Below are 24,637 nucleotides of genomic sequence, written 5' to 3'. Positions count from 1 at the left end.
CTTTCCTATCGCCACAACCTGATGTAAAAATACAAAAGGCCACGTAGGACAATGTACCAAAAACCACAAAACTGAAATGTATTTAGACACATAATTATTTTATATGCTTTTTATGCAACGACTAAAACAAAGTTTTTTTGTAATTTTCCCCATTTTCCATATAAATGTATACAAACTACTAAACTACTAAAAATACAAATTATTATCATTTTGCATTTAAATTATATTCTAAAGTCAGTTTAGCATAGCCAGAGAAACCCCCCACTGGCAAAAAAAAATATTCTAAGGAAAATGGGAACACAGACAAACGGTACTACATGTAGAATATTCACAGTATTGATGCAAATATTTTATTTTTCTTAATTACAGACAAAATAGACAAATATTATAAAAGACATTTAAAACATGTACAACTGTGACAGGAAAACAGTGCAATACTTGTTGAAAATGGGCACTTGACTGATTCCATCACTTATTATCCTCATATGAACAGTATAAAGGTAAACAGCTTAGAAATCAAACGTATAAGAATGCAGCGAAATTTGGAATATGTAAATGTATGTTTCTACTTCATTTTCTGCTTGTTGTTTAGATGTTAACATCCCTGCTAAAGCAAAAATTGACTCACTTGGGAAACAAAATGGAAAAGTATTGCACAGCTCACTAGTTTGTGTTCTTTCTCAGATAGATGGCTGTAATATTGAGCAAAACTAACTTGGCCAGACACAGTGTTTTGTACCACATTGGACCTCAATAAAAACCTCTCTTCAACTTGAGAATGAACATCATTTCTTTCCAAGAACACAGAGCCCTGTGGAACACTTACTGTTTATGCTCATTTACAACGCAGCGATAAAACATTCGGTCTAATTATGAACTGTTCTTTTTTTCCTGAATCAAGCAGCATCATTTTAAACAACAACAAAAAAAAAAAGCTGACGGCAAGAGGAGAACAAGCTTTTGCAGTAAGAAAAATTTGAAAAAAACATAATACTTTTGGATCATTATCATGTCAACAAACTGGCTTTGGCTACCATTAAGTTGCTGCTACAAATGTGATCTGATTGGCTGTTATAAAGCTGCTAATGAGCACATTTTAAATTAGCTACAGTTCCTCCAATACAACACCGGGCATTGAAACACATTTCTCCCTTTGGCAAAAAAGGAATTACACAAAAAGACAATGATCCTTTTAAAAAAAGAAACTGTGGGTATTTACAAACTGTGGGTGAAGTAAAGTTAATACTACTACCGCTCTCAGTACAGGGATGAAAAAAATATTGTAGTTAAATCAAATGAGAAGAAAGCTTCTATGCACATGAAAATATTTGCCCCGTTGCCCCATATAATGATTTACTTTTGAATCAAATATCTTCTAAAATGTGCAGAAACCATGATTAAAAAACAGTGTGAGTAACTGTCTGACATTTTGCAAAGGTTTGCTGCACGGTAAATCAGCTCACAACCTGAAACCTCAAAACTCATATGTCATAGAACATATCCCCAAGACAGTTGTTCGGGTTATGTATCAACTAAAATATAATAGAAGTTTTGACCCCACTGGCTCAGTTGGTGGCCTGAGACAAAGTACTGTACTGTGTACTCTGCCTTTCACTGACTTTCTTAATACATCACTGCTGTACATCTTTTAAAATGTTTTCAATTTGAACCTTGTGATATGGTTTTAGTTCCAATGCATAAAAAACATTAGTTGATGACAAATGAATTAACTCAAAATTGTTGGAATTTAGATGTACAGCCCTCGCTGAAATACCACACCTTTAAGATGAACTGTATTTGACTTTTTAACCTTTTAAAACTAGCTGCATGTATCAAAGGAAATGTAACTGAAGAGCAGCAGAAACCTCTGTCTTGCACTTGACAGGACATTGCTCGATGTCAAAAAGCAGCTTTAAGGACGTTAATAATTAATACTGAGATCTGTGTGACCACCAAGAGCAAACAGACACTGTAGACTGTTTTGGCAGGTCCAACATTTTCTCTGTCCTCAGGTCACGTTATAGAGTAAGGGGAAAGGCAGACAGGGGTCTGACCTCTGGGAAGTAGAAAGCTGTTTTACCAACAGTGACTTAAAAAAGTAGAAGTTCGGAAAGGAAAAACCAAACTGGTTCTAATCAGAGCTGTGTTATCTTTGCTCATTGGTCACTTTTGGAACTTTAAGAACTTTGTAAATCTCATTGGAAAAGACTGTGGTGAAGTGTGGTCGTGAGTTCCTGGACATGTGGGTACACAGGGGGATTTTACCAATGTTTTGGTGATCTTCTAGGTCCCAGATCTCTGGCATGCTGCATCCAGGCCTAGATTAAAAAAGTTCAAAATTTCATCCACCCATTACACTGAATTAAAATGCAAGGAGCCACAGCTGGTGTTGTGGTACCTGGTTCTCCTTGTGCACCAAGAATCCTCCAGGATGAAATAATCCACTCCCAGCTTCATCAGGTTCCTCTTCACTGTCTCTCCAGACATGCGACTATACATAGAGTAAACCAGTTTGGTTCTTTCCCTGTCAGGAACAATCCAAACAACAATCCATAATCCACAAGGAGGGAGAAAGAAATACTTTGGACATCAAAAATGTATTAGTGATATTTTCTCCTAGATGTTACTATTTAGTATTTATCATCAGTCTATATTCTGTTGTCTCTGACCTCAGACCAGCATCTTCATAATGTGGATGGTTGACGATGGGACGACCCGTGGACAGCTTCACACTGGCCATGGTGGGCATGGCCCCCGCAAAAACAGAACCTGTACCGCAGATATAAAGTCAAAATAATTTCTTGTCAACTGTGGACATGATATAACAGAACTAAAGACGTGGTTAACATAGAAGGACTCATTCAGGGTTATAAACATCTGCTGTTTATAGTGGTAAAAAGAACACAAGGACTTCTACTTCTTTCTACTCACCAGGTTGAGCGTTTTCCTGGATCCAGTCCAGCAGCTCCTCCTGTGGCACGTTGCTGAACTCACCAATGATAGCCCATTGGGCCTGAAGGTTGACCACTCCCTGCACAGCCATGCCGGCCATTAACGCAAACACCAGAGCTCGGTGCTTAGACTTCTCCCCAATCCAACTAAACAACTGGTGTGATGAGCAGGTGGGTGAGAGAGAGACAGGGAAAGGAGACAGAGAGCTCACACAGGATCTAACTGCATTTGTCTAAACCATGTTTGGATGGCTGTTCATAGAGCACAGACGGACCTGTTTGGAGCAGATGAGTGAGGCCATGATGCACATGTGCGGTGTCAGGAACAGCTTCAGTCTCATGATGAGGATAGCGAGAACAGCAAATGCCACCAGCTGTAGACTGTGGTAGACTAGCTGAAAGATGACATATTCACACCTAGTTAGCACAACTGAATAATGACATTAGAGCAGTATGTCTTCATGTAGAGTTAAATATTTTAATTCTAGTTTAAGATGCAGCCACAGTGGATAATGTGCCTCAATCTGAAAAGGAAGGAGAAATAATGTTCCAGGAAACGTCATTTTCCATGACACAAGAATTGGTCATTCATTTTCCAGGTTTTCCAGGATGTATGGACACCCTGTTATCTAAGTGATGTACAGTATAGTACACTACATTTTTACATAAAGTATTTTTCAATACAATAAAATACATTTAAAAATAACGTATTTTGATGAAATGCCAAAATTGAAATGCATCTAAAATTTGTTTAGTAAAAATAGCCAAACTATTTTGTAAAACAAAAGCTCCAGTTTAGCCACCATTAAGGTTGGAAAGTAATAAGAAACAATACCAGCTAAAAATGCTGCGAATATCAGCCAACACAACCCCAAATATTAGCAATAACATAACAAGCCAAAATAACAGAAAATTCTCTGGTTAAGAAAACATATTCCATGAGCCTGAATCAATGTTATGGGCCACACACAGTTTGTTCATGTGCCATTGAACCTTAGACCCGACTTTAAACATGACATTTTGAAGTAACCAAAAAACAGCAATGTTAAGGTTTCTACCACCAGATGTCACTAAGTATAAAATAAAGAAATTGTAAGTTGGAGTCATTCTAATGGCTTTTCCTATATGTACGTGTATAATGCAGTGTATAATAGTACAGGGTGTGAAGCTACTTTTATTTCAGCCTTCAATCCTGTACGGATACTCTGAGACACCGGAGCAATTATCCAGGAAACTGAAGAAGCCGGTGGATGAACATCACAAGGTCTTCCCTTCCCTGGGAGGGATATTAAAGAAAACGACACGAGGCAGTCGAACAAAAGGTGCCGCAGTGTGATTTCCCAGCAGTAGGAAAGGCCTGCCTTTCATTTCTCAGTTATAAGAAAAGAGATGAAAACCACTTAGGGACACGGTAAAGAAGCGGATGCTGAGGCACTGAAGGAATTGGATAGAACAAAAAATAGGTTCAAACAAAAGTGGAACAGCATTGAACAAATGCCTCAGAGTGCACTTTGAGATTATATTGTGTAACATTACAATAGCAGAGGATGTAAAAACTGTTTTCTTTGCTTCTTACCTCTCCTTTTGCAGACATTTCTGACCTGCAACACAGCAGATGTCAATGTTAGTCAGTGCTGCTCAATTCTATTTACAATTATGTTCATCGTTCCATTTATTGATGGTAAAAAGAAAAAAAAATGTTTACCCTGCAGCTTCATCATCGCCATCATTTTTGCCAGATGACTTCCCTCCGTCCCTTAGGAAGCAAATTATATCCTGCAGTGTCTAAAAAAGACATGGTCAAATAACACATTACGTTAGGAGACTTTGTGATGAGAATTATTTAAAGGGACATTTTAAAGACTTTTTTCAATATTAAATATTGTAAACTGTTACTGTGATAGCAGGTTGTTAATGCAGCCAAACTCAGCAAAAAGTCATTTCCTGACTGAACAGTAAGAAGTGACCACAAAGAGCTCACATAAGATACGATCTGCCCCCTGCTCTCTTTGGTGATGGGTGATGTGTCACAATGACACGTTATTCACTTTCACTATAAATGCACATCTATCCTGTCTATTGCTACATTCTATTTCAACGATTATGTCCATTTTCCTTTTATCACAGTAGGGTCTTATAGCCAGTTTTGAAACACTTGAGAACTAGAGTTTTGTGGCAATATGTAATCAGAATAATATTCTACAGCCCTCGGTCGGAGGCAGAAATATTTGGATGGTAACTTGCCGTCCTTCTGCGGCAGTAAAACACAGTCTTAAGGCTTGGCTGTGATTTCCATTTCTCGTCTCACTGCCTGGGCTACTGTTCTGACAGTCAGCTCTGGAGACTCTTCTCGACTCTGCACTGATAGTCACGACTGAACAACCACAGAGAATACGGAGGAATCTGTTCCCTTTCTTTGCAAGGAGGTAATTCAGTGATCTGCAGGATTAGCCTCACGCCCGCAACATAATTCTAGGTTCTGTTTATGCATCCAAATCTCCAACCACCTCATTGCCCTCACACCGCTTTTTTGAAATCAAAAGTCAGAAAATCAGGAAGCTTAAAGGCTGCAGATTATAGATCCAATAAGAGACAATCCCATAAATAGGTTTTTTTACGGATTCTAAAATTATGAAATAAAACTTAACAGTGTGCAGACATGCCTTTTGGTTGTACAAGCACATCTAATTATTCTGCATCTCCTGGGTAAAAACATAATGGGCTTGGAATTTTCAGGCATCTGTTCATCATCTTTCTGCTTTTTTAATCACCGTACCTTTGTTTGGTTGTTCAAGACAAAATGTGTTTAAACATAAAAACACAAAAACCATAACGTACCCTTCCAACAACGAGAGCGACCACCAGCATGTTAATGGGCAGCAACAGTGTTTTGAGGTAACGCAGAGGAGTCTGTGAAGCAGAGAGGTCAAAATGAGGACAGTCAAAAGAAACATCACTTTTCCTAAAGTGTTAAAATTCAGAGAACAGATCTGCTTCTCTCTCCCTCTCTCCTTTGGGTTTTATTCAAACAGTAGGTAGAATCTTTTATGTCTGGACACTTCACAGGAGACGTTGACATTTGGAAAGCTCAAACTTGGCAAGTTCTCACAGCAGCCCACCAGAGACTGCAGTGTTACTACAGAACAAGACTGCGGCAGCACAGAGCGTTTTACCCATCAATATTTTGTGCCAGTTATGACGTTAGGGAGATCACATTTTAAACTCCATCCTACCTCCCACTCCATGAAGTCAAACTCTGCAGCACAGGTGTACATCATAGTGTGGAAGTCTTTGTAGCTGGTGAACTTAGACTTGATCAGAGCACTGATGTGAGCCTGGACGGAAAAAGAAATATTTATCTGCTGGTCTTGACTCTATAGTGGTATTTTATTTTTTTTATCATGACCAATCATAACACTTACATCATCTGAGGCACCAAGGACGTTGGACAACATGATCTTGAGCAAAACTGTGGAGCCGACCCAAGCCACAACCTGCATCACCTGAGAAAGAAGTTGACACACGCTGAAGGCTTCATAAAAAACAGGGTTGTCTTAAATGTACAGTACAGTAAATATGATGATGAAGTTTTTAAATTTGGGTACTTGTTGATACCAAGGACTGGAATGCAGTGTCTTATAGTTGCCACAGTTCTGTGCAAGAAATGGTGATTTGCAGTGTGGGTAAACCACAGTGTGTTCAGTTTGTTCTCAGTAAGAGTCAGATACTTAATTCCAGGAAACAACTGTTTTTGTATCAAACAAAAGATCTTCAAACTGACATTGTTGTCACATTAGAAAATATCAATAAAACTAAGGACAGAAGAAATACAAATATTAAAAATAAAGATAAATTAGTTTCAAATATCTACACAGCCAAGTGAACAGAAATTACTGGAGCTTTTGCAGCAACAATGCATTTCAATTTAATACACTTTCCTGTGTTTACATAACAGTGTCATTTGTCAGTACTTTAAACAGAACAAATCTTACAGTGTCTTGTGCCTGTCTTTGTCCCTGATTTCCAAATACCTACAAACTGCTGACATTGTTGACCTACAATAATAAATTACCCACGAAGGCAACAAGATGCTGGACTCCAGTAGGAAAACACTAACACTGTCTGAACAGTGCACAGCTGGTTGTGGTGAAAAGCTGTTACAGAATATTGAATATCACGTCAGCACAGACAGGAGCACATTAATCTCTCACAGGAAACACAGCTTTGTCACCATTTGAAGCTCAATTTACGTCATTGAAACTAGCTAGCAATAACGGACGAGGTGAATAAGACTGAGGGATTCAGATCAATTATTCTATAAAGAGTATGTGCTCCCTGAAATGTTGATCAACACTGACTTGGGAGTGACATCATCATGTGCCTAAATCAATGAAGGGTGTTTGGGGAGGGAGGCTAAGACTGCTGCAGCTCTCACATGACATTTTTCTGTTCTTTTCCTCCAAACTTTCATTTAGTTCTTACAGCAATAAAAATGAGTAATGACAAGTGCAGTTATTATAACGAGCCAGTAAACGACTCGGTGTTTGTGCTTTGACTGGAAAGGAGTAAAAAGATCCCTGACGGAAAACAAACTCAGTTCATGTTTAATGTCCAACTTTGATCTGTGCTTTGTCTTTAACCTCAACCCAACCCAACCTAATCCAATCCAATCCAAACTCAAATGTCAAATGTATTATCTCATGTCAGAATACTGGAGTCATGGCCATTGAATTGTAGTGGAGTCTCTCTCTTTATCTAAAGGGATTAAACTGTAACTCCCCGCCCCTAGCCGAAAAAAACTAATTTATTCCTCTCTTGGCCTCTGAGAACATAAAGTTCATCATCTTAACTTTAACTGCATTCAATCAAAAAGACACAGAGGTCAAACCTTCTTACCCACATGACAATGCCTGGTTTGAAAAGACGTGCAAATTGATCCCTCAGTGCAACGATGGCCTGAGGATAAGAAAACATTAAATAAAATTTAAACTTTGGCTATCCCTTTCACAGCATATCATACAATTCAGCTCATTATATTCTTAGAAACCACACTCACCCAGATGGAGATGAGTGAGGAGGCGTAGAAAGACGTGAGGAGCATGGCGTTTCCAAACATCAGGATGAAACAGACTCCAAGTGTTATCTGAGAAGAGTTGGAGAGGAAAGCAGGTGTTAATGTTAGGACATGTCTCTGACTTTGGAGAAATTAGATCAGAGTTACAGGAAGCCTCTGTATTAATGCCGATTGCAGCACTGATTATAACAATGAATCTCATATCATCGGTTCATCTAAAAATAATGACTGACGTATTTTGACACATGCTTTCAGATAACTCCAGTGTCCATCCACTTATTTTTGCATGAATACATTGGCATGAGTACAAAACGATGCATGTATTATTTGCACACAGTGCGGATTTGTCTTTTCACCAAAACACCTCCAGCTCAAAATATACCGTAATATCAATGTTGAGCATATGTTTTTGGAAGCTTTATATTGATATCTTCCCATACTTACTACTCCACCGTTTGGATTAATCACAAATTAAATGAGGTGTGAAACACGTGTATCTTCCTGCTGTTAATTGTCAAAATTAAGAATGTTAATTTATCACAAATAATCAAGCGTAATTGTGTTTTTCATCCACAGCCACTCTGTGATTAATCAGATTAAAGACTGACAGTCCTGAAAGCACACATAGATCAACCAATAGACCGCATTTATTTAGCTTTACAATTTCAGCCTCAGGCTGCTGTAGGTCGTGCAGGACACACGTCTGGTTGTTGGTGCTTCTTCCCTGATAGCTTACTCGCTAAATCAGTAGAACTCACATGGCTTCTTTTGACTGAAATATCCACTATTTTACCACCAAGGATATTCTTCTTATCAGTTGGAAACACAGACTCTGGCAAACAGCCTGGCACACTGAGAGGATTAGGGCAGAACAGATGTGACGGAGAAGGACAATGGACGGACAAAACACTGCACACACACACACATATATAATACACTTATTCCTGTTCCAAATGTCCACACTGTGTTTTTTTTCTAACAGTAAAAAGCACGATTGTGTGAAACTGATAACTAAGTTATTCTGATGGTGATGTCTCCACCTGGCTTGTGTAAAATTCCTTCCAGCTCTGGGAGTGAGTGGGACAGAGAGGGGTTACACAGAGCAGAACTCACCGTAAAGACACAGCAGCACTGTTGATTTTCTTTTTACTTGTTTTGGGGGCCATTATTTTCGGTTTTTTTCTTATGTATCATCCACTTTTAGGTGATGGTTTTTCACATTTATTCTTCAGCAGTAAGGCATTTCTCCCTGCCGAGCTGTCGCTCCTGATTGTTGAAATTCCTGAAGGGGTTTCTAAAGTGGATTTACTGTCAGAGTCCAGGGATTCGTGCCACCGACTTGAACACTTACGATTAATCACAGACATCAGGATATACAGCTATTTAACTACTTTTGTTTAACCTATGATATTTTAATGGCAGCAGCTTTAATTACTTGGTCTCTGTACAGTCATAAAACGTGAAGTAAAAGTGTGATGAGCTGACTGATGCCTGTGGAATAATGAAGAAGGTATCTGTTGTACCATATGTGTGACCAGGATGGACTGCATCTTGCTGGGACCGAGGTAACCCAGGATGTAGGACGCAAACAGAGAAGCCACCTGAAGGAAAAAAGAAAAACCACAAAATTCACACTTTTAACAACTTAAGAGGATGGTTTTCTAAAATGTGTTGATGTGTTGTTTGATTTAAACTATAAGAAGTTTAGATCAATAAAACCTATATAAAGACTGACAAATTATGTGGACCTCATATTTACACCAGTTTTTTTCCAAGAAATATCAAACATTTTCAGAGCTTAATTAACAGCAAGCTGTAAGCCCCGTTTTCTCACATTCACCCTCCTTTTTCCTTTCTTTGCATGCTTTCCGAGCCTTCACATTCTGTACAAATGTAAAGCTTTATCTGCAAAATTCTCCACTCAACATTCCTTAATCCCCATTTTCACCACCTTCTCTCCTACCTGAGTGAGCAGCACGAACTGGGCGAACTGCCAAGGCAACATGAAGCACAAATTGGACACGCCAAGGGCGATCAGAGCTGTCCTGCTCAGGTTCCGTGTCCTGGGGAGAATAGAGACACAAAAAGTTGCAAAAAAAAAAATGAATCCAAGTGTGTGAATGGTTGTTCTGCTAATGTGTAAGATGTGTTGTTCTGGCACCTTTGCTGGCCAACTATCCTTCAGTGTGCAGTTTTAAGCAGAGAATATTATTGTACAACGAAAAACAAACAAACAAAAAAAAAAAACAGTTCCTATATTCTCAAAGTACATTTTTGTGATGAAAGGAATATATTTATTATGAGTGGGCAGTTTTAAAATTACCTAAAAATGTATTCATTTAAATATTAAAAATTATTTTATTAAACTTCATTTATTATTTAATGATTCATTACATTTATAGATTTATTATTTGTAAAAAAATAAAGTAAATAATAACATTTATTTGAAAATTAATATTTGATATTTAGTTATTTTTATTGTATATATACCATTTTATTTATTGTCTCCTGGTGTGTTTTGTGTGTCCCTGTGGTCCATGGTAAATTTCTCCCAGAGGAGACTATTAAAAAAAGCTTAAAAGAACTGTTCAAATGTCCTGTAGAAGAAAAAACTACACATACAGGCAGGTATGAAATGTCAGTTTCTAAAGTTCAGCTGTACCAGTGAAGTGAAGATCACTGAAATTAGCCTGAGTTTACAATTGTGCAAAATAACTATTTTTATTAAAAGCGTAGCAAGATCGGAGGGATGTCTGTACCTCAGGATGTAGGTGAGAAGAAGCATCTGCAGGACTAAGAAGGGATACGCAAAGCTCTCCCTCAGCGGTGGAGTCCACATCACTCTGGTGCTCTGTTGAATTGAAAAAACAAACAGGACAATTCAAAGATACGTTAATGCATCACAGGAGATGAAGATGAGCTTAGGAAATCAATAGTCAATACAACAGTATATTAAAAAACTAACATAATTTCAAATTAACTGAGCCATGCACCTACAGTGAAAGACAGTGAACACAGCTTTTGAAAGTACCGTGTGTGTCTCGAAATGTTATAGGGTATTGAACTGGAAAAATACACTCAATATTTGTTCTGGTGCTAAATGCAGCGAAAAGAGTGGGGGTGGGTGGGAGTCAGCTTGTCGAGTGTCAGCCTGATCTCCTGTGAGAGCAGAAATGAGTTCCCATTAACCACCCTCTGCTTCTGAGAGCCTTTCACACATTTGTGCTGTCACTCAGTGAGGCTACGAGGCCTCACCATTGAACTGATATCTGAGAGGATAGGATTAAACTCACCTCGCCATGATTGAAGAAGAAACACATTGTTGTTACAATGCCGCCCATACGACTGCCACTGGAAAGAAAGAGTGAAATAGAGTGAGGAAGCAGACGGGGTTCTAGAAGGTTATTGGACATTTGATTCTTCAAATCCACAAGAACGGTCTTTCTGACAGGTTATTAAAAAAAAAATAAAAAAATCAATTTTCTCTTCTCCCATCAAATCACTGAGAGACGGACAGGCGTTACCTGAGGTAGACGCTGTAGATGAAGAACAGGCTCATCATCAGGCCATTAAGGAAAAACACACAGGCCACGTAGAAATACGCTGGATCGCCCATTCCTGAAGCACACAGGGAGAAGAGCAGAGGGTGAAAACTGGAAAAGTAAATTGATGCTCTGGGCATATATAGACATAAGAATTTTACTCCAGCTGATAATTCATGCACCACGGGTGTCAAAACTCACTTCTCACTGCAATGTTTCTGCAACTGATTATTATTCATTCAACTAACAAATATTTTACATTGCTGTGTAATTAAAAAAAACAACTTTTAATTTATCAGGTTATGAAACTCACATTCAAATCCAACTTTCCAAGTGAATTACAAAACCGTGAGTCAGGTTTTGGGCGACGTTGATAAAGTGATGCTGCTTGTCCTTGAACACACCGAGTAGCAATGAAATGCATTGTTGTAATTTTAATTCAAGATTGCTGTATGATCTGTAGCATACAAACAATCAAACACTTTTTAAGCTCTACCGGGCCACACAACATGATTTGGAGGGCTGCATCCGGCCCACGGGCCTCGAGTTTAATACATGCAATAGGCACTCTAGACCAAATGTATGTTTCATTCACAGGACAACTTTAGGTGACCAGAAAACTGCAGTTAAAATGAGCCTTAGTTTTTCTCCTTTTCCTCAAATATTATTTGGATTTGATAAACAAAACTTACGGCAGATTAAAGCCAGGAAAGCCTTCATGTCCAATCATATTAATTTAATGACACAGTTGAAAGATTGTGTTGTTTCTGCCAAGAGAATACGACTAGAAACACAAGAACTGTATTTAACCTCCAAAGGAGGTTGGAGGCAGAAAAGACTCTGTTATAGACATTCTGAAATAGTCTATTTTTCAGCTGGACTTTATTTGAACCCCTCATTTGTGTGGCCCCTCCCTGACAGGACTGACAATTAGATAAGTCAGTGAATCTCAGACTGAGACTCTATTGTGCCCGAGAGGAAAGTCATTCCCACAGCAGGTTCTGGCGGAGAAATGAAACACAAGCAGCACAAAAGCTGCAGAAATGACAGCCGAAATAGACAGTGTTTCATACTATTCAGGGGAGCAATGGCTGCTGGGACAAGTCTTCTAACAAATAGCATTGCCTTACAAAGGAACTGAAAATATTGTTTTTTTTTTAGCTAGCTAGCTATCACCACGACCAGAATAATGTTTTACCAGACCAGTCAGCATGTCTGTCCTGAAAGATTTTAGTATTTTATACCCAGTTTGTACAAGACAAAATTAGTTATCAAATTTGTCTAGTTAAAGAGTCTGATTAATGTTGATTACGTTGTTAATCAGTACAGATAGAAGGTAACACATTTATTCTTTATGAAATCTGCTGCACTCTTCAAAAATACCTGGGTTTCCTGAACACATCTCCCCTGTCTATGAACACCGCTCATGTTTCTGGTCCAAGAGAATTTGGAACACTTGGATTTGACAAGGTAAGGTCACTAAATGCCGAAATAGCCTAGGAGAAACCTACTATCCAGGATGATTAAGTCAACATGCAGTGCTCTATTTACAGCAGAGGAGATACATTTTCATCCGCTTATCCGTTACCGAGTCGCGGGGGCAGCAGTCTCCACCCAAATCACATTGCACCGTACCAACCCCCCTGAACCTTCCTGCGGGTGGTGAGTCCACTGGAAGTGCTCTATTTACAGCAGAGGAGATATAGTAGAGAGGAGAACAAGCCCAGATCCCGATTCCCCCATCGCTGGTGTTTTTATCTACTATTTCTTCCAAGTCATTTTAACAGAGCTCCCTCTTTACTTTAGTAATGTAGCTTAGTAAAACAGTTTACACACACACACACACACAGACATACATATATGTGTGTATATATATATGCATATATATACCCATATCAGTCTATTAAAATGTATATAAATTACTCACAAAAGCCTTACAACAACACAAATCCTTTGCACGACCTGCAGTGCAAAGACTCCCGGCACCTGAGTCATTAAAATTTTAGAGTCACCATAAAACTACTAATACGGTTTAAACGAGCAACAATATTTCCTGGTGAGGGGGGGAAAAGCGCAGGACAATATAAAAGAGCTGGATTTTAACTACGCTTCCGGGTGGATTATACAGAATTATACATCTATTAATTGTTTATTAGAAGTTATGAAAACAATCATCGTGAATAATGAGCTGGGTGGGGGAGCAGAAACACCAGTTCCTCTCTTTCTCACTGTGGAGAAAAAGTCGGTTTGTGGTGACAAACTTCACACCCTGAGTTAAACTTTTATTTCCATCTGATGTTGTTATTATGTTAAGTTATTAATATAACTAGAGGAGAGATTGAAAGGGCCGTCGTGACTAAAAAAAAAACGTGTTTTATTATTCAAAGCTTTTTCATAAAATAAAAAAAATTAAAAAATCTTGCAGCATCTCAGAGTGATATTACAGTCAACACTTAAAACTGATGTGTTCAATCTCACCTAAAATCATACGCCCTTATAGAAAATGGCCGCGGGCCGTTTTCAAGTCGGATTCTGTCATGTTTGTGTTTGCACTATGAAAATAGCCCGAGAGCACTGACCCTGCTCGGCCCCTTCTTCGCTAATGAGACAGAAACAGTACAAAACAGTAGCAGGCTAACAGCAGTTTTTATTTGTTTACTGTCAGCATGTTTACTATTATGGGGAAATAATTGTGCCAATAAAAACAGGCCACATCTACATAATACATAAAAAAATTCACATTTCATTTCCTAAGAGCTGAAATAATAATGTTTTTCGCTAGGCCTGTTGGTTTTACTGTTTAACTGGCTTCCATTTAGATTCCGAGTGGCAAACAACACAAGAATTTAAACTTCTTTGGTGAGGTTTTACCATGATCAGTTATGAGTTCAAATCCTTGTTTATAATCCACGTAAGCAACATTTTACCTAAGGAGACAGCAGATCTTTTTGCGTGAATTTTGAACATTGGACAACTCACAGTTTGCAAATCCACAGAAATCTCTCAACACTTTTTTTCTGCCCGAACTTCTTCGCTAATGAGACAGAAACAGTAAAAAACAGTAGCAGGCTATTGTCTCACCCGATGGTGAGATAAAGCTACATTACATGTTTAAACAGCATACACTTCTATTGGCATAGATCTCATGAGTCTTTCTTATAGGGCTAAAATGTCTCCTGCAGACCCTGATGCTGGTCGTCACAGAAAGTGAGTATTGGATCAATGGTTTTAGGATTCACCATAAATATTTTCAACACGTTGGGTTGCTTTTTGCCTACAGATGTTTTGTTGGTTGAAGGTACACTGGGATGTCCCCCTGTTTGTAAATGTAGCCTTATATTTACCAGTATAAATGTCAGATGTAAAAACCTTTCAGATGCAATGCGACATAGATACAGTGGGGCCCCGGAATACAAGTTTTCCGAGTTACGAGTAAGACATCACTGTTTGCCACCATTTACTGCACTTCTGGCTGTGGCCACAGGAGCTGATCTGAAAGACTGCCAATTTCTCTAGTTGTAAAAAACCCAACACTGTTTATCATTTGTTTGCGATTCGACTGTGAGATGAACGTTTGTTTGTGTGAACACAGGAAGAAAAGGAAACAAAGAAAATCTAAAAAATACTCCTTAGAGACAATGTTTATATTTGAGGAAAATTCCATATTAAAAGGTAACAACAGCACAATTTAATTGGCAGTTGAGACATTATTTAAGCTTGGGCGATCTTTTCTGTTGAATTGTTGCTGTCAACTACGACAGCAGAGTGTGGGTTGAATGTGTGATTTTGTAAATATATCACAACAAAGAGATGTAGACAGAACTGTAAGTCAGCTTCACTCAGTGGCAGATGTGGTGTTGTAACAAGCAACAGAACTGAAATATGTCAAGGGCTTGGATCAGATTCAGCCTGTTTTATTTGATGTAAAAACTAAACATATGAGAAATCTGTTATATCCATTTGAAATGGTCCGATTTCAACTGGTCTGTTTAACAATATTCCATTTGATATTTTATTTAATATTTATTGATATTCTCTTGCATAGGAGATTCATTTAACAATCAGGGAATTCAAACAGCAGAGCGTTTAGTTTTCTGTTTCAGTGACATCATAGAGTTAAAATAAAAACCAATTTGAGAGACTGTGCTTTCTTTGTTCAGTTCCCTTTGTACAATTTAGACATTTATCTAAATCTTGCCACATGTGGCGTTTGAGGCTGCATATGTCTTAAAGAGAGGGAAATCATCAAGGACTGTGAAGAAGATAGTTATTCAGTCAGTTAAGTGGGAGTATTTTAAATGTCAGCACCTCCGGGCCATTACTGTCAAACCCCATTTGCCTGTGTAACTCTGATACATCCCACCACTCCTACCAGCTGTCTTTGAGAGGCTGTGACTATGTGTGAGTCAAATGAGGGCACTTTTGGGAATGAAAAAAAAAACAAAAAAAACAGGGTTTCCCTGGTGACAGTGCGTACCTTCACAGCTGTCCACAGGAGACAGGCCCTCTCCTCTGTTAATGGACCAACACATCTTGGTGGGAATACCTAAGTAGCCCATCACACCTGTGTACACACGGTACCAGCTGGCCAGGACCACCTGCAGACAGGGGACAGAGCACAGCAGGAGACAGAGGACATTCAGTGAAAAGCCTGTTTAAACATGTTTGATAAAAGACCTTTCTGTCCTGCACTTCTTTAGGGGTGTGATGAAACATCCTCTGGTTCAGTAATCTCACTGATCATGCATGGGCCATTTCAGAATCACAGGAAGACACCAAGAATAACAGGAAATACCAAGGCAAGAACCGGTCAAGCTGACCTTGATATATGACCATGGTTATCTGGTTACTAGCCAAATCTGAACCAAATAATGTGTGACATCATGTTTGTCTGGGTCTATAAAAAAGGATGTACTAGAAGGTGGGATTTGTTGGTGAATGTTCAGATGAGATTGGTTGTTGGACCTGCCACGGTGAGAAACCTTTGATACAATAAATCTCAAAGGACGGAGAAGTGTGTCCTGATCAGTTTTAACCCATACCCTTGACAACAACTACTGAACATTATTTGCATCACGTTTGCAGGACTTTGACCGTGATGTCACAGCAACACAGCTTTAAATGCTTTAGAAATGAAAAGAGACCATTCTCCTCTTACCACAGTTTATGATAAGCACATAAACAAAATACATCTAATAATTCAGGCAATCAAAACAATACGGACACAGTTTCAAACATTACATTTTCCAGCATTGCCATTGAGGAAATAAAGATTTTAGTGGAGTGGAAAATGTCTGTCAACAAAAGCTCATTTCTAGCTGCTGCTGTCGGACAATAAAAAATGTAAGAAGGACGTTTCAAGCTGCATAAAGCCTGTCCTAGTGATACGGGATGACCTGGGGTCACACCATGAACAAGTGGGCTGTTGGTTTGTAATAAAACTGTTATCTTCTCTGGTACCAGAGCCTCTGGTTCACTTTAATGTTGTATTTACAGGTTTAATGCTACGAATATGAAGGGATTTCTGTTCAAGCATTTTGAGTCACCTGAACATTTTCAGAGATATTTCTTTCCACATTATACAGCATATATATGAGGGAAAAAAACATTACCTCTGGATAGAGGTTAAATCTCTTGAGAGTGTTGATAACCAGGGGATACTCTGTGAGCCGATCGTTCATGATGGAGTGAAGACCATCCAGGAATGAAGGAGCCTCGATAATGGTTTTGTAATAGGAATAGTACAAACCCTGCAACGAAAGGAGAAGACAGATGACAGATTACTGTTGCATCCTGGAACAATAAAAACGTTGTGTGAAGTGAAGGATGATGGGAGAAAATTAGCAAGGAAACTGTCAAGGCAGAGTGATGGAGATGAAGAGGAGAGATTTATGAAGAGGCTAAATACTAAATGTTACTCCACAACAGATGCTGGATGAGCGACACAGCCCATCTGTGAACATAGTGAGGGCGATATTTTAATTGCATATGATAATTATTTTAAATGCTATCTTTTAACTTGGGTGAAACCCACGTGTGTTCACTCAGCTGTATATAAGCAGCGTTGTAGGTAAAAACCATGTCAATCACAAGTCTACAGTTTTCATGTCCAAGTTCCAAAGATACAGCTCTGTGGTTGTTTAAGCAGTTGTCAGAGGAAGTGATGGTTTTACTTTCGCCATGCAACAACACATGGCCAAAAATACAGGTTGGTCAAACAACACTTCAGCCTAAGTCTTAGAAAAGTTCTTGTAACATTTCACCTCTGGGCCAAATTCTTATCTCAAAGTCAGATGGTTATTACAAGTGCTTAAATCCAGCTTTGGTGTGACCTGTGGAAAGTTCAGAATAAACAGAAATTATGTGTGGGCCCAATTAATGGTGCAGCACTGCACAGAAGCCTAATAGTTTCAGGTTGGGTAGGCTAACTGATAATGTGGAAGCCAACGGTTGAACATAAATACATTGAAAGAGTTGCAATATGTCAAATATGTAATATGCCAAATTTCTCACTGATGCACTGTCACATTTTAAGGAAAGTACTGTGGACCTACATACTCTACTTAACTCTTATTCACACAAAACTCTGCTGTTGCAATTAAATACTACAAGTTGTTCATACATCCACAGTGCAAATGATGACCAGCAGGACTGACAAACACACATCTACATTACGTTACGCAACCTACTGTTTATCTCTGGCAAATGTACTGAACAGAGTTCAGACATTGTGTCAGTTCCATGCTCAGACATTCAACTAAATATGTGTTTAAGTTCCCTCTTTTGTAGCCTTTTTTTCCTAATTAGAAAGAAAAGGTTTGTGTGATTGGCTAGGGTATGATATTTTGGCAGGGTGTCAATGAATGTTACTCAACTTCCTGCAGAGATCCTGATCTTTCTGTTGCTTCGAACTGCATTAAATAAAGCGATGATATTGTCACGCGCATTACAACATGAGGATTGTAGTCACCAGGACTAAATCAATACAAAAATATCAACAGTCTTACCATCTCTGTGCGAAAAGCCATCTCTTTCTCCAGGTTTGACAGGTGTGAAAAGTGTCTGTCATTCTCAAACAGCTGTGAGAGATGGTACCTGCTCAAAGAAGAGATAATGTGTGAGACAAAGCAGTTTCTACTGTTAGAATGAGACATAAAACAGCAACGAAGATTGACTCGGCTCACCAGTGGAGATATCCTGTTACAGCAGCTGTGGGCAGACAAAATAAAATCTTCAGTGTCTCTGAAAGTCAACCAGACACTGGAGCAGTTTGCAAAATTGTGTATCAACAGGGCAGGAAAAATGTCAATAAAAGTTCCTTACATGAACACTTTCCTCTCCATACATGTCACTTCAGGAAACATAACTTCCTTAAAACCATAAAATCAAAAAACGATAACTAATTTGAGAATTTGAAGACAAATTGAAGTGTATAGCTTAGTCCTCCCAAAATTCCACAGCTTTCAAATTAACACTATGGGGTTATATCTAAATGAAAATGATGTGTGAACAAGAGGCTACTTTCACTGAAATTACAAGATCAATACAGTTTATCAATCAATGTCATGTCAAGAATATAATGTGTATTTGTTAAGTCTGTTATCATTTTTAATGCCAGATGACAAATTTCCATATTTTTACTACCAAATTAAATGGAATATATACAGTATATATATGTATATATATAACTCTAACTATATAGAGCATTAATAACAAAATACAACATCGAATTTTTAATTGTCTATTTTCTAAATAATTGATAATTGAAAGGCTTTATTTACGACATATATTGCAGCCTTATGCTCCTAAAATCAGTTTCGAGCAACAGTGTTCGAATTAAAAATGAATGAATGATGTAGTGACCAAAAACACCAAAGAGTGAAACCATTCATCTCTTAATAAAGCGAGTCAAAATAACAATGAAAAAAAGAATAAAGGCTGACTTTCTTTCCTAATTTAAAATTTGCTCTAAAAGCACGGATTAAAAAGAGGTTCAATATAAATCAGGAGTCGTGTTTGTTGAAAGTTTGCCAGAAAACCTGTTCACACGTGTGCAGCTGCAGTAAAAACACACAGACACACTCTCTCTTGTACTCCGTTTTTTCTTTTTTTCTTTAAAGAGTGAATGACTATATCAATAGGCTAACTGAGGTGAGCTAACGTTAGCCCCCAGATCCACAACAGCGATAAATCCATTTAAACAGAGAGAAATAAACGACAGGCAGTGTTAGCAGCTCTTAGCAGCTAACAGGCTACAGCTCCACCAACTTACCAAGAAGCAGAGAGAATCCAAGCTTCACCGCTACAGACGGACTTAGCCCGAGCCTGTGTCTGATACCGGAGAGCCCGTTAGGATGGGAGCCTGTGGCCGCTTTGCCCTCTCTACCCGCCCGCCTTAAGGTACTTTTACCGGCGGCAGGAGGAACAAGTAGCGGGCTCCTGTCGCGGTCAGCCTGGGTCGCAGCGGTACTTTTGGAGCTCTGCTTTCTACCTTTAGCCACCATGGTTTTACAGGAAGAGGAGAAAAGAGGAAGCGGGATAATATGATATAAATTAAGAATAAAATAAAAATCCACAGGAATCAAAGAGGGACGTGGAACTGATGTGCACAGCTCGGCTGCTCCCCTGTTCTGCTCTTGTTTTACTACAAGAGCTGAGCGACAAGTCCACACAGAAAAACCCAATAAAAATAGAGAAACACACCCACCTACTGGTCAGATTTTGGTATTGCATACAGCTTTGGGCTGTAGCTATGGCAACCATGAATCCACGGACAAACCTACAGTATCAGCCTCATGATGCGTACTTTCTATTCTTGTTGCTACTTTGTAGCCCATATGTTAATCTAAAGGGAATCTGTGCTATATATTGGTCACCATTTTTTCACAAAAATGAATAGAAAGAATTACTACTCAACTGTATATTCCCCTCCTTGAGCTGCCAGCACATATTGTGGTAGAAGAGTGTGTGTCCTAGTGATTGGGCATGTCCCTGGTTGGTTCATCCAAGGAAACAGATCTATAGCCTTGGAATGCAAGCTCACTGGCAGGAAAGGAGCCTGAACTGGTGTGCAAGGTCAAAAGGTTCTGCCTAGATGTAATTGTGCTCACATTGACGCAGATTAGGCTCCAGAACCAATCAATCATCAATCCACAAGTTGAGTGTTGCTCTTGCAACTTACCTGGTGCTGGAGCACATACAATTTTAAAGGGATCGTCATAGAGTGAGGAAGGTTTAACTAGACTGGTGTTGTTAACTGATCGGATCTAATAAGCAGGGTAGCTAACTCAGGGCTGACCTTTGAAGAGCTGACAATTGTGGAATTCACAAAAACATTATGTAAGTCACAAAGGATATAATACACTTGAGCATGGATAACAGCAGGAGTGTTGGTAAGAGAAAGGCCTGGAGTATGCGCAGTTATATATATTACAAGTGTTTTTAAAAGTGCTGGAAGCATCATTATCATTGTAATTTGCACAGTTTGTATGCACACACATACACACATACAAACATACGCACGCATACAAACACAGTGGACTTCGAATGTAAACAACACCGCTACCTCTCACACCCTTTTCACGTCTTTTATATTTGTATGTATGTATGTAAATTCCAACGAGCACCAATAGATGTCAGCAAAGTGTCATATATCTGTATCTCCACCAACAGCATTTATATATATATATATATATACTGTAGATGTATATGTTATATGACATACCGCCTGGCCGGTGGTAGTATTACCACAGTATAGACTTTCTATATTTATGTATATTCAGATTTTTGTATCTATATTCAGACTTTCTGTATATATATTAAGATTTTTTTATATAGTCAGACTTTTGTATATATTCAGACTTTTTGTATATATATTAAATTTTTTGTATATATATTCAGACTTTCTGTATGTATTTTTAGATTTTTTATATACTGCATGTATTCAGACTTTCTGTATATATATTCAAGGATTAATTTCCTGAGCAACATGCCATAATATATATATATATATATATATATATATATATCCTGCTCAGGATATATATATATATAATTGTATAATTGTATATATAAATCGTATATATATTTTTGTGTTTTTTTATGTTTTACAGCACATGGCTGTTGTTTTTATTGTTTTTATTAACATTATTTTCATTAAACTTAAAAAAAAATTGAGAGCAGACAGACTGATGTTTCTGAGACTAATCACAACCATCGCTGTACAGAAACGATTCTGCAGATGTTTCTTGGCTGTGAAAGACGAGCAAGGATTTTTATTTTAGTACAATTGAAAAGAGCATGTGAAATTGACGTGACATAATGATGGCGATGCCTCCAGGGTGGAAATATTGGTGCCATGCTAATGATGCTGCGCAAGACTGCCTGGTGACAGAGACAGGAGCATCAGGAAACTTGAGTTGATCTCATCTGTTTTTCGTTCGAATAAAAAAAGCCTGTCTGTCGTCTGGTGGTGACATCATGACAGCTTTCCCCCAACTCCACAAACAAACACGCACCGGCCAAGCCATCATTTCAGAATGATGGGGTCTGACTGGGCTTGGAGAGCGTGATGGTAGAGAATCAGTAAAAACATGGAGAGACGACAAGTTTTTGGAGACACTGTGTTTGTTTTCTTCTCCGGCTCAGTAGCAGCGAGAAAAACAGTCTGCATCGGAGAATCTGTGAGAAAAAGAGGTTAACATAAAGAATCGGGTCCATAGTACACATACTTTATATATATTATTAAAAAAATATATATTTATAAATAAAATATATACCTGTATATATATTATTAAAAATATATTTTATATATAAAATATATACATATATCTGTGTATATATATGGGTATGTATATAGATAGACAGATAGATAGATAGATAGATAGATAGATAGATAGATAGATAGATAGATAGATAGATAGATAGATAGATAGATAGTATACTTTCTGACCCACCTCCCCCCACCCCCCCAACACACACACACAGTGTGTGACTGATGTGGTGTTGTGGCCCCTGGGCCCCTGGAGAGCACTAATTGAATTGGTCTCCACAGAATACTAATGGGCCCTAATGCTGAGATAACTGATCCTCATACAACGGGTGATCATTGGCAGCATGTGTTTCTGCTCTGTAATAAACATGTCACAGTGACAAAAACAGACGGCTGGTCGGTAGATTTACTCCTCCTCCCACCCCAGCAGTCACACACATGTTTCCACCGCACTCCCGAGGACCAACTGGAGGCAGCAAACAACAAGTGATTATTATTTCTGCACAAAAACACCAGGGACTTTGGATCTCAGCTGAAGAAGAAGATGTGCACCGAAAACAGTAATGACTGCCGCTGCGAGAAGGAGAAAAAGGAGGATGCAGATGAGGAAAATATAGATGAATTAGGAGAGGTGGAAAAAAGTAACATGTGCCAACATTAGAAGGAAGAAAAAAGAAAATATAGAAAGACAGAGAATACAAACTAAAATGTAGTGAAAAAAAGAGGATTAGAAACGAATCATCAACACTCCAACAAACAAATTGTAATCATGACCACTATACTTGGCACGATATGATTTGTTTTTTATTACTCTGCCCATGTCTGTGGTCTATATTTCTCCTGTGGTGTCTTGTTCAACACCCTGTGATAACATACTGGAATGACAGTGTTGTCGTCTCCTGAAATTCTACACTAAATCACCCCTCTGCCCCTGACCATGCCCAGCCATGTCCTGGACCCACCACTGCTCCTGAGACGCTGAATTTGTTGTAAAAATAAATGTTCTCAGGCTGAGTTAACAGTTTTCCGAGTCCTGTCCAACCACACCTCACTGTTCCTGACAGCCCCAGCCACCACTCAGCATCAGTTATTGTATTGTGGTCAGGGTTGGGGCAACGGAGTTTAATAAAACAATGTGAGCAAGAAGGTGGAGATGATAATGACGATGGTGACGGAGGTGGAGGACAGAGGAGCATTGTGAACCCCGGCAGTATCCACATATGTCAGTGTTTTTCAGGCATGGGTTTGAACACACGCTGCTCCAAAAACAACTGCTGTAGAAATAAAGAATAATAAGCAGAGTGTACTGTATGTGTGTGTGTGTGAAAGTCTGTAAACGCACTGCAGTGGTGTACACAGGGGTGTGACAAACAACACACTGTGCTCTACGGCTTCTTTTGGGATTGTGGCACAAATCTTGGCTCAAATGCATGAATCTGAAAAGTCTGACAGGGTTCGAGGTTCCAGAATAACATAAGTGATCCTAGTGATCATATACTGATTAATAAACACAAATGTAAAACTGCATATTTATTAGATCAGTGATTCCCAACTACTGTGCCGTGAGAAATCATTAGGTGTGCTGTAGAAAAATTATGCAATTTCACTTAATTCGGCTAAAAACCATGATTTATTTATTGCATATAATTTTTCTTTCCTTTTCTGCTAGGTGGCAGCAGATGGTTGAGAAAACTAAAAAAAAAAAGGTATTGCTGTTATGTTTGTAAGTGTCTTTCTTCAATTCCTGCCAGTATGTCAGTGTTGTCTTCAACTAAACAGGCTGAGGTTTTAGTCAATTATGGGGTCATTTAAACTAGAATATCTTTATATTTCATTTCATATACTTTTTGTGAGATTTATGTTTGTTGGTGTGCCCTGGGGTTTTTCCTGATTATATATATACAGTATGTGCCGTGGCTCAAAAAAGGTTGGGAAAGACTGCATTAGATAAGTATGATTCGACTATAGTGTTTTGAGTATAGTAATAAGTAATGAAATAAATAAAGTTTTCCACATTTGATAAAACTGTTAAAATCTTGTTTTTCTCCATAAACAAGATATTTGTTATAATTACCTGCAGTAGGTTTTCCTGCATCATGTCTGTTTGTTATGTTTTATACCATGTAGAAACCCTTCTTATCTAAACACACTGTTATGGTGGACAGAGTTTAGTTGTCCTCACCACCACACACGGGTCACGGTTATGGCAACAACAGTGTCAGGTGGACACGGTGTTGACCTCCACTTAGTCTTAAACCCTGGTAACACAGCTGTCTGGATTACAGCTGCACCTTGACCT

General features: G+C 38.5%; 1 protein-coding gene across 1 annotated transcript; it reads right to left on the bottom strand.

The window, feature by feature from the left end:
* Positions 1 to 327: 327 nt before the first annotated feature.
* On the bottom strand, positions 328 to 20,071 carry dpy19l1l (dpy-19-like 1, like (H. sapiens)). Its single transcript, XM_008324156.3, has 22 exons — positions 19,840 to 20,071; positions 18,752 to 18,776; positions 18,575 to 18,662; positions 17,180 to 17,317; positions 16,045 to 16,165; positions 11,550 to 11,643; positions 11,319 to 11,376; positions 10,785 to 10,876; positions 9,989 to 10,088; positions 9,549 to 9,626; positions 8,008 to 8,094; positions 7,848 to 7,907; positions 6,374 to 6,454; positions 6,185 to 6,286; positions 5,790 to 5,861; positions 4,657 to 4,736; positions 4,528 to 4,552; positions 3,227 to 3,346; positions 2,932 to 3,106; positions 2,670 to 2,769; positions 2,399 to 2,524; positions 328 to 2,318 (listed from the first exon to the last, which is right to left on the bottom strand). Exons 1-22 carry the CDS (start codon positions 20,069 to 20,071, stop codon positions 2,147 to 2,149), a joined length of 2,226 nt encoding a protein of 741 aa, XP_008322378.1. The 3' UTR covers positions 328 to 2,146.
* Between the last annotated feature and the right edge of the window lie 4,566 nt (positions 20,072 to 24,637).

The sequence above is a fragment of the Cynoglossus semilaevis genome, chromosome 13, assembly GCF_000523025.1.
Source record: "Cynoglossus semilaevis isolate Cse_v1.0 chromosome 13, Cse_v1.0, whole genome shotgun sequence".
Taxonomy (NCBI): Eukaryota; Metazoa; Chordata; class Actinopteri; order Pleuronectiformes; family Cynoglossidae; genus Cynoglossus; species Cynoglossus semilaevis.
This window is presented reverse-complemented; position numbering and strand designations above follow the sequence as displayed.